The sequence below is a fragment of the Engraulis encrasicolus genome, chromosome 11 (genome assembly GCF_034702125.1).
Source record: "Engraulis encrasicolus isolate BLACKSEA-1 chromosome 11, IST_EnEncr_1.0, whole genome shotgun sequence".
Classification (NCBI taxonomy): domain Eukaryota; kingdom Metazoa; phylum Chordata; class Actinopteri; order Clupeiformes; family Engraulidae; genus Engraulis; species Engraulis encrasicolus.
This window is the reverse complement of record NC_085867.1, coordinates 2,528,756-2,538,755: the sequence shown is the minus strand read 5'-3', so window position 1 is coordinate 2,538,755 and position 10,000 is coordinate 2,528,756. Positions and strand designations below refer to the sequence as shown.

Genomic DNA, 10,000 nt, shown 5'->3' with positions numbered 1-10,000 from the left:
GTGTCTTCTTGTCAAAGTGGCTGCCTTAGCAATAAAGTGCTGGGGAAAACCTGAGTTTAGAGGAAGAGAGCTAAATACTACATCCTCAGTTTCCCTTCTGGTCTGCCCTCAGGAGCACAGTATGGTACAGGCATGGGGTATAACATTCACTCAGTCCAAGTAATGAAACTCATAGCTCATACGTAGCTGCTGCTTTGATGATGATGAGGAGGAGGAGGAGGAGGAGGAAGAAGATGGTTTTGATGATGACGATGACGATGATGATGACGATGATGACAGTGACTCATGCAAAATACAATGATACGATTATGAAATACAATATATTGTTATGATATATTCACACGTGTCTCTCTCTCTCTCCCTCTCTCTCTCTCTGTCTCTCTTGCTCAGGCATACTTCCGTCAGGGCGTGGCTCTGCAGTACCTCGGGCGCCATGCGGATGCCTTGGCCGCGTTTGCCTCGGGGTTGGCCCAGGACCCCAAGAGCCTCCAGCTGCTCCTCGGCATGGTGGAGGCAGCCATGAAGTCACCCCTACGCCGTACGTATTAGTATTATACTGTCGTGTATGTGCACTGTGCAGTGACAATCCTACATATATTGCCACTTTGGGTGACACTTCTTGTGTGTGTGTGTGTGTGTGTGTGTGTGCGCGTGTGCGTGTGTGTGTGTGTGTGTGTGTTTGTGTGTGTGTGTTTGTGTGTGTGTGTGTGCCGTGCTTGCTTATCCCAAGTGCTTTTATTAGATTTCCGGTTAGCCAGGCTGGCAGAACACCACTATGTCTGTCTCATAGAGAGAGGGTGCAAATTAAGTCATTTAATTCTTTCAGTTTGTTTTAAGGAGTTTAACATTTGCCCTCTCTCTGAACTTCCTCATGTGGTTGTAAGCATGGCTCTAAATCAACACCAGCCAACCGGCCAAATGCTGGTGGAATTTTCAGTTGGGCTAGTAGAAAAGACCAACTTACTAGCCACTTTGACCCAGTAGTGAGTGTGTGTTTGGCTAGCAAGATTAAGTTACTGTTGCACATTACATGACATAGATAATGTGCCCCCGCCCCCTTTGATTGCTGGTGTGAATCCACCTTACCGCACAAATACACCTACCGCGACAAGAGCGAGTCGAGCGACGGAAGTAATTGACTTTGTATTGAGTCGCGCGCCAAAAGCGATTCTGGAGACTAGAGCGATTTGCCCGACGAGCGCGACAGTTTGAAGTTGAAATCTTTTCAACTTTCTATGACGCGGTTCGGCGACAAGCCGCGACAGCCAATGACTGTATAGAGGTCAGTGACCACAGCCAATGGGAATGTTTGAATGCTTTACCTTCTGCTGGTAGCAGACACAATGTAGTCGCTTCAATCGCGTGTATCGCTCTGTCGCTTGAATCGCATCGCGCTTGGTCTATTCGTGCGGTTATGCTTACTACGAGGTCAACGTGCTCTTTGAGCAAGACACTGAGCCCTATATGCAGTGTTAATTCCACACTTAGAGAGTATTCTGGGACCAAATGCAATCTAGGAGCTGCTGAATGCTCATGCTGCTCATTGATGTCTCACTAGCAGGGGCGCCGCTAAAAATGTTGGGCACCATGAAAGATTCATATTTTGGGCCCCTGTCAGTGCTGTCGGGCCCTAAGAATCTGCAACGCCTTTCCCCCCCTCGCGGCACCCATGCTTACAAGGATTCACAACCAGTGAATGGATTCACAGGATTCACCACCAGTGAATGAGTTTTCAAAGTAAAGCACTTGAAAGCAACTCGTTTAATATGAAGGCAGTCCATTATCCTGTCTTTCATCATTGTTTTCCGGTGTTCCATCTCATATTCTAGAATGCCTGAAGCCAATCTATCCATTTACTTTTCTTTTAACTTTGATAAAATTGTATTTCACTTAGCTCCGTTAGCTGATGCTTTTTTTTCCAAAGCGACTTAAAATCATTACTAGGAATTGGTTACAGTCCCTGGAGCAATGTGAGGCTAGGTTCCCTCGTTTAAAGAGAGCAGTCATGGATGAAGGCGTAGGGACACACATTCTACCATACTGTTATGGGTGGGAATCAAGCCTTCAACCCTCTGATCCAAAGTCCACCTACTGTACCTAAAGCTGCGTTCCGACTGGTCTTCTCTGAAGACAGATCCCATTGACTATTATTTACACCCCTTAATAGTCGGGACCGTCGCGTCTGTTGCCTTCACAAAAAGTTCAGAAATTCCAACTTTGACGGTTGCAGCTGCTACGTCAGTCAATTTGGCCGTGTGCACACGAAAAGAGGACCTCCATTGTGTCAGACACACCTTCCGATGGTAGCAGCATGAATTTAGAGGAGTGTTTCTCAACGGGGGCTCTAGGGCCCTCCAGGGGGGCATCAGGGAGCCCTCGAGGGGCATTGAGAAGGATACTGCTGAGCGAGGGCGGTGCTTACGTAGTTGCCATTGGGAGACACTAGTCCAGTTTATATTGTACGTGTGAGGGGTCCAAGGGGTTTGTTTGTTCACAAAAAAAGGTGGAGAACCACTGATTTAGAGTAACCATGGTTTTCCGATGTCTCTGTTCCGATATCATGTTCCAGAATCCCTGGAGCCCACCTATCAGCAGCTGCAGAAGATGAAGCTGGATAAGAGCCCCTTCGTGGTGGTGTCCGTGATTGGCCAGGAGCTGCTGGGCGCCGCCCACCACGGCGCCTCGGTGGTGGTCCTGGAGGCAGCGCTGAAGATCGGCACCTGCAGCCTCAAGCTGCGCGGCTCCGTCTTCTCCTCCCTCAGCTCCGCCTACTGGTCGCTCGGCAACACGGAGAAGAGCATCGCCTACATGCAGCAGGACCTGGAGGTGGCCAAGACCTTAGGTAAGATGAGGTGGCGCCCCCTGGAGGTGGCCAAGACCTTAGGTAAGATGAGGTGGCGCCCCCTGGAGGTGGCCAAGACCTTAGGTAAGATGAGGTGGCGCCCCCTGACCTTGAGGTGGCCAAGACCTTAGGTAAGATGAGGTGGCGCCCCCTGACCTTGAGGTGGCCAAGACCTTAGGTAAGATGAGGTGGCGCCCCGGTGGCCAAGACCTTAGGTAAGACGAGGTGGCGCCCCCTGGAGGTGGCCAAGACCTTAGGTAAGAAGAGGTGGCGCCCCCTGGAGGTGGCCAAGACCTTAGGTAAGAAGAGGTGGCGCCCCCTGGAGGTGGCCAAGACCTTAGGTAAGATGAGGTGGCGCCCCCTGGAGGTGGCCAAGACCTTAGGTAAGATGAGGTGGCCAAGACCTTAGGTAAGATGAGGTGGCGCCCCCTGGAGGTGGCCAAGACCTTAGGTAAGATGAGGTGGCGCCCCCTGGAGGTGGCCAAGACCTTAGGTAAGATGAGGTGACCAAGACCCCACCCTGACCAAGACCTTAGGTAAGATGAGGTGACAGGTGACCAAGACCTTAGGTAAGATGAGGTGACCAAGACCTTAGGTAAGATGAGGTGACGCCCCCTGGAGGTGGCCAAGACCTTAGGTAAGAAGAGGTGGCGCCCCCTGGAGGTGGCCAAGACCTTAGGTAAGAAGAGGTGGCGCCCCCTGGAGGTGGCCAAGACCTTAGGTAAGATGAGGTGGCGCCCCCTGGAGGTGGCCAAGACCTTAGGTAAGATGAGGTGACCAAGACCCCACCCTGACCAAGACCTTAGGTAAGATGAGGTGGCCAAGACCTTAGGTAAGATGAGGTGGCCAAGACCTTAGGTAAGATGAGGTGGCGCCCCCTGGAGGTGGCCAAGACCTTAGGTAAGATGAGGTGGCGCCCCCTGGAGGTGGCCAAGACCTTAGGTAAGATGAGGTGGCCAAGACCCCACCCTGACCAAGACCTTAGGTAAGATGAGGTGGCCAAGACCCCACCCTGACCAAGACCTTAGGTAAGATGAGGTGGCCAAGACCTTAGGTAAGATGAGGTGGCGCCCCCTGGCCAAGACCTTAGGTAAGACGAGGTGGCGCCCCCTGGCGGTGGCTAAGANGAGGTGGCCAAGACCCCACCCTGACCAAGACCTTAGGTAAGATGAGGTGGCCAAGACCCCACCCTGACCAAGACCTTAGGTAAGATGAGGTGGCCAAGACCTTAGGTAAGATGAGGTGGCCAAGACCTTAGGTAAGATGAGGTGGCGCCCCCTGGAGGTGGCCAAGACCTTAGGTAAGATGAGGTGGCGCCCCCTGGAGGTGGCTAAGATGAGGTGACCAAGACCCCACCCTGACCAAGACCTTAGGTAAGATGAGGTGGCGCCCCCTGGAGGTGGCCAAGACCTTAGGTAAGATGAGGTGACCAAGACCCCACCCTGACCAAGACCTTAGGTAAGATGAGGTGACAGGTGACCAAGACCTTAGGTAAGATGAGGTGACAGGTGACCAAGACCTTAGGTAAGATGAGGTGACAGGTGACCAAGACCTTAGGTAAGATGAGGTGGCGCCCCCTGGCCAAGACCTTAGGTAAGATGAGGTGGCCAAGACCTTAGGTGAGATGAGGTGACCAAGACCTTAGGTGAGATGAGGTGACCCCACCCTGACCTTGAGGTGGCCAAGACCTTAGATAAGATGAGGTGACCCCACCCTGACCTTGAGGTGGCCAAGACCTTAGGTGAGATGAGGGGACCAAGACCTTAGGTAAGATGAGGTGACCCCACCCTGGCCTTGAGGTGGCCAAGACCTTAGGTAAGATGAGGTGACCCCACCTTGGGAAGTAGGATCACTTAGATGGATGGATGGATGGATGGATGGATGGATGGATGGATGGATGGATGGATGGATGGATGGATGGATGGATGGATGGATGGATGGATGGATGGATAGATAGATAGATAGATAGATAGATAGATAGATAGATAGATAGATAGATAGATAGATAGATAGATAGATAGATAGATAGATAGATAGATCGGTCGGTCGGTCGGTCGGTCGGTCGGTCGATCGATCGATCGATCGATAGCTAGATAGATTTTACATTACATTACACTCACATGACATTACACTTAGCTTAAGCTTTCATTCAAAGTGATGTAATGAAGGCAAGAGAAAAACTCGACTAACCTTTTACATTGTATTATATTGGCACCATCGGATTACACCGCACTTAAAGTGATACTGTCCCAAACAAAGTGATAATGTCCAAGCTAGCAGTTAACATTGAGTCCTTTACGACCAGTTAGCCGCCAGCTGGTCTCATAGGACTCAATGTTAACTGCTAGCATGGAGGTTATATTTGCACTGCCATACCCAGAGAACGGTTGAAAGAACAGGAGAAAGGTGAAACCCAATCATTTAACTCAAGGAGAGGTATAAAATAAGTGTATTTCTAGAAATGGGACAGTATCACTTTAAATTAAAATAAGTGCCAGACGTGAAAGAAATTGTTGATTTAAAGCAAAAGTGGCTGCAATCTTTGTTAGATGTCCAAGCTTTTGGTCAACAGATTTTTCTCGGTACATCTATGTGCTAACCTTTTTGATAGAAATAAAAATTACATTACATTACACTTACCTTACACTTTCATTCAAAGTTAGGTATTTAGGTACTAGGTAATGTTAATATTCCCAACAACAATGTAGGTGCCTTTCTCAAGGGCTTTCTATGCCATCTTTATTCATACAGGCTTGTTATTGCATCCATAAAGTATTTGACATATCTAGGGCGAACTATGTACTGTGTACATTCTCATGGTAATTATTATCCTGCAAAAGCTGCTTTGCATGACTTTTAACTGTCTTAAGCTGGTTTGTGCATCACTGGAACTAAAAACAGGAAATAAACAGTTCAGGCTCATGACCGGGATAGGACCTTGGATAAGAACTAGGTTAAGGTTCAGAAACGGTTCTTGCACTTCAAGACTGGCAAATAGGAGGATGTTGTCATGCTTAAAATGAAAGGTCACATAGTGTAGACTGGAGTATCTGTAGAATGTTGTAATTTTAAAAGTATACATTTTTTTCTGTTTATATAGGCTATGTATATTATATTGTTTAGTTTATATTTTGTTTCTATATCATTCACATTTATATGTTTATATTTTGTCTTCCATGTTGTAATGTGATTTTGGATGTTGTGCTATTGATTTGTCTGACATGCTCTTGTTATTTTGTGTTATGCCTGTGTGTGTGTGTCTCTGTTGTGTCTGTATTGTGGGGATTTTATCATTGTCCCACCGCCTTCTGAATGTATGGCTCCGGTCCTACGTGAGTCTATGGGTCTGTCCTTTGGTTGTAATCAGAGATGCCAAACAGCCTGATCTCACAGAATTCACAGAATGAAATTAAGACAGCACCTTGTGCCACAAAATCTGTGGTAATTTAACATATTTTGCCAAAATTCTGTGTTGGGGCCACAGAAGTCTAACCTGTCCGTAAATACATATTATTAAGAAAAAAATCTTTGAAAAATATTGAGAGAACATTCGTTGGAACATAAGACTGTGGTAACATAGAGTTGAAGGAATATATAGAGAGCACATCCGTGACCCCCGAAATCCGTGGAACTGCCACAGATTTTATGTCCCAGGGGTCTGTGATAATATCACAGAATTCTGTGAGTTCATGTTGTGTCAAAAGTAAAAGTATAAGTAAATGCATGGTGTAACCAGTACAACATTAACATCAATTATTACACGACACCTAATGAGGTACATAGACTGTGTTGGTACTGAAAAACACAAAATGTTTAAAAGGAACCCTCCACAAATTTCATCCAGCCAGCGCAGAATCACAGAATCAGCTGATCGTCCTACAGTAAGGGCCTCCGCACATCGACTCCGGCAGCACTGCGGAGCACTTTCGCACTTTCCGACACAATTCCGACCCCGGCACACAATTTCACCACCGCAGAGAACGGAGAGTCACTGGGCAGCTCCGGCAAAATAGAACTCGTCTCCAGGCCAGGATTAATGCACAGGCTAGATATGGCTACAGCCTAGGGGCCCCCACCTGCCAGGGGCCCCCTGACTGCCCAAAAGTGGAAAAATTGCAGAATTGGGACAAGATGCAATATTGAAAAATGGATCCACCGTGTTGAGAACAGTTGGCAGACATGTTATCCTGAATTTCTAGCTCATAATTATGACACCATCTACATACATTTTTCACGACATTCGCCTTCTGGGGGGCCCCACAGCAACCTGTAGCCTAGGGGCCCCATAGCAACCTGTAGCTTAGGGGCCCCGGGCCATGTTAATCCGGCCCTGCTCGTCTCTAATTGTCAGTCGATGTCCACGGACATTGGTGCCAGTGTGCGGAGTTCTATTGAAAACAATGCAATCTAACTTTTGCGGACATTGGTGCCAGTGTGCGGAGTTCTATTGAAAACAATGCAATCGAACTTTTGCAGAGAAGTGCTCTGCACTTTGTCGGAGCCAATGTGCGGAGGCCTTAAGACACACGCTACTGGTTAATTGGTGAAGTCACCAATGTTTGAACGAAACTGTGTTTTTGATTTTCACTTCTGCTTTTTCTTTTGACATCTCTGGTTGTCGTGATAACTTTTGAACGGGTGGACAGATTTTCACCAAATCCTGTGTGCTAACACTGAAATTGATTTATGAATTCATTAAATTATGGAGGAACTCCAGGTAACACTTTATTTTAGGGACACATGTATTAGCACTAATACATACAATATTAATGCCTGTGTAAGTAACTTGTAAGGCATGTACTAAGCTAAGTAAGACAGTTGTTAAGTATGTATTCACAAATGTCTAGTTCATGCCCAATTAGGGATTTATTACTAATATAACCTTAGTAAGGACCAGTAAGCCTATATTTCTATTTATTAGTAAGTAGTAAGTGGCAGAATATAATGTGTATAAGCTCCCGACACACTGTGTGAACAAACCCTGAACAGTGTGAAAACAGATGCAGAATAAGGGTCCCTATTCTAAAGTGATGCATTGGTCAGCCCAGATGGCTCAGGGCCTCTGCACTACCAAAGTCCTAGGGCCCCCACACCATCCAGGCCTGCACTACCTAGCCCCCCCGATCTACAAAGTGTAAGGGTATATCAAATAATTAATACTTACTCTGCTGAGTCATCTAGTTTTCTCTTGTTCATATCAATGAAAGGGAGGTAACAAGAGCCTATATATTGCAAGGATTGAACGTACACTTGTCAATGGCGGTGGGTTGGTGAGATGTAATTTTTTTTCATGTACCACTGAGTTTTAATTGTAAAAAAAACCCAAAATAAATGCAGAACATTAGAATAATAGTTTTGAAGCAAAACTAAACTACTCTTTTGTGATAATTAAGTGAATGTTTGAGAACATTAGCTTCAAGAAGTGCAGTGCATGATGGGTACGCAATCTAGGCCAACAGACAACCTACCCAGCTCTGAGCCTACGTCCTTAGCTCCTCCCCTCACTTGTGAAATTTAGTTGCTATCCAAACAATTTGCCATGTACGTAACAACAGAAATATTATCATTGCTGCATTGGCCATGCATTGCATTTCTGACTAAGGGCGTACCCATCATGCACTGCACTTCTTGTAGCTAAGTTTCTCAAACATTAACTTATTTATCAGAAAGGAATAGCTTAGTTTCGCTTCCAAACTATTACTCATCGTTATATTCTGCATTTATTGCAGGGTTTTTACAATTAATTGGTGTATGAAAAAATGACATCTCACCACCCACCGTCATTGATAACTTTACGTCCAATCCTTGCTATATAATGCTTCCAATTACACATTAACATAATGAGTAGAATAAGTGAGATCTTCATACCTACTGAGACTAATGTAATATCTGAAATGTTCTTACACTTTGCTTCCCGGGGGGGACGTAGAGTGGGGGCCCTAGGTAGTTCGGGGGCCCTAAGCCATCTGGGCTGAGCAATGCATCACTTTAGAATAGGGACCCTTATTCCACATCTGTTTTCACACTGTTCAGGGTTTGTTCACACAGTGTACCAGGAGCTTATACACATTGTATTCTGGCCCTTACTGCTTACACATAAATAGAAATCTAGGTCTACTAGGTCCTTACTAAGGTTATATTGGTAATAAATCCCTTATTGTGCATGAACAAGACATTTGTGAATACATGCTTAACAACTGTCTTATTTTGCTTAGTACATGCCTTACAAGTTACTTACACATGCATTAATATTTTATGTATTAGTGCTAATACATGTGTCCCTAAAATAAAGTGTTACCGAACTCCATTACATATTTATTTCAGTTGCTTACACACAATGTAATTTCATGACTGCCGCACGACTCACAATAACGCAAAACAGGTTCACGCTTGCCTCACACCACACATAGATCCAATGATATTACGTAAAACTTGTGTGTACAGGCACAGAATTTTGTGAGAACTACGGTGTGGTTTCCAAAATTGGCAGGTAGTTGTGAAATCTGAGCATTAGTGTTTACTAGTAACATAGATTCTGTAACATGTTTTGTGTGTGAGCAGTTGAAAAGAAATGACGATGACGCGATAACCTTTGAACTGACGGATGGATTTACTCTAAATCTCGCCTGCTAATACTGGTAGCACTTTATTTTAGCGATACATCTATTAGCACTAATACATACAGTACAATGTGCCTGTATAACTTGTAAGGCATGTACAAAGCAAAATCAAACATTTGTTAGGCATGTATTCGCAAATGTCTTGTTCATGCACAATAAGGGATTTATTACCAATTTCACCTTAGTAAGGACCTAGTAGGCCTTAGCGTTTGCTTAGTACATGCCTTACAAGTTACTTATGCAGGCATTAACATTGTATTAGTGCTAATAGATGTATCCCTAAAATAAAGTGTTACCCTAATACTCTATAACAGGTGCTCTACGTACTGCTGCACGTCCATTGATTGAACACTGATCAAACAACGACGCTGTTTTGTTGTTCAAATTGACATTTTTTTATGTTTATTTACTTACACCGCAGGTGACCAATCAGGAGAGTGCCGTGCCCATGGCAACTTAGGCTCCGCCTTCTTCTCTAAGGGCAACTACAGAGAGGCGTTGACCAATCACAGACACCAGCTGGTCCTCGCCATGAAGC

The 10,000-nt window shown here is 45.6% G+C and overlaps 1 protein-coding gene across 1 annotated transcript in view; it reads left to right on the top strand.

Annotated features, from left to right (window-relative positions):
* The window catches only part of ttc28 (tetratricopeptide repeat domain 28), a 127,202-nt gene that overhangs the window by 66,210 nt on the left and 50,992 nt on the right, over positions 1–10,000 (top strand). Inside the window, exons 3-5 of the mRNA XM_063209797.1 lie at positions 391–538; positions 2,570–2,842; positions 9,884–10,000. The exon at positions 9,884–10,000 is cut by the window's right edge and continues 14 nt beyond it. Of these exons, the coding sequence (XP_063065867.1) occupies positions 391–538; positions 2,570–2,842; positions 9,884–10,000 (538 nt within the window). The remainder of the gene's footprint in view (positions 1–390; positions 539–2,569; positions 2,843–9,883) is intronic.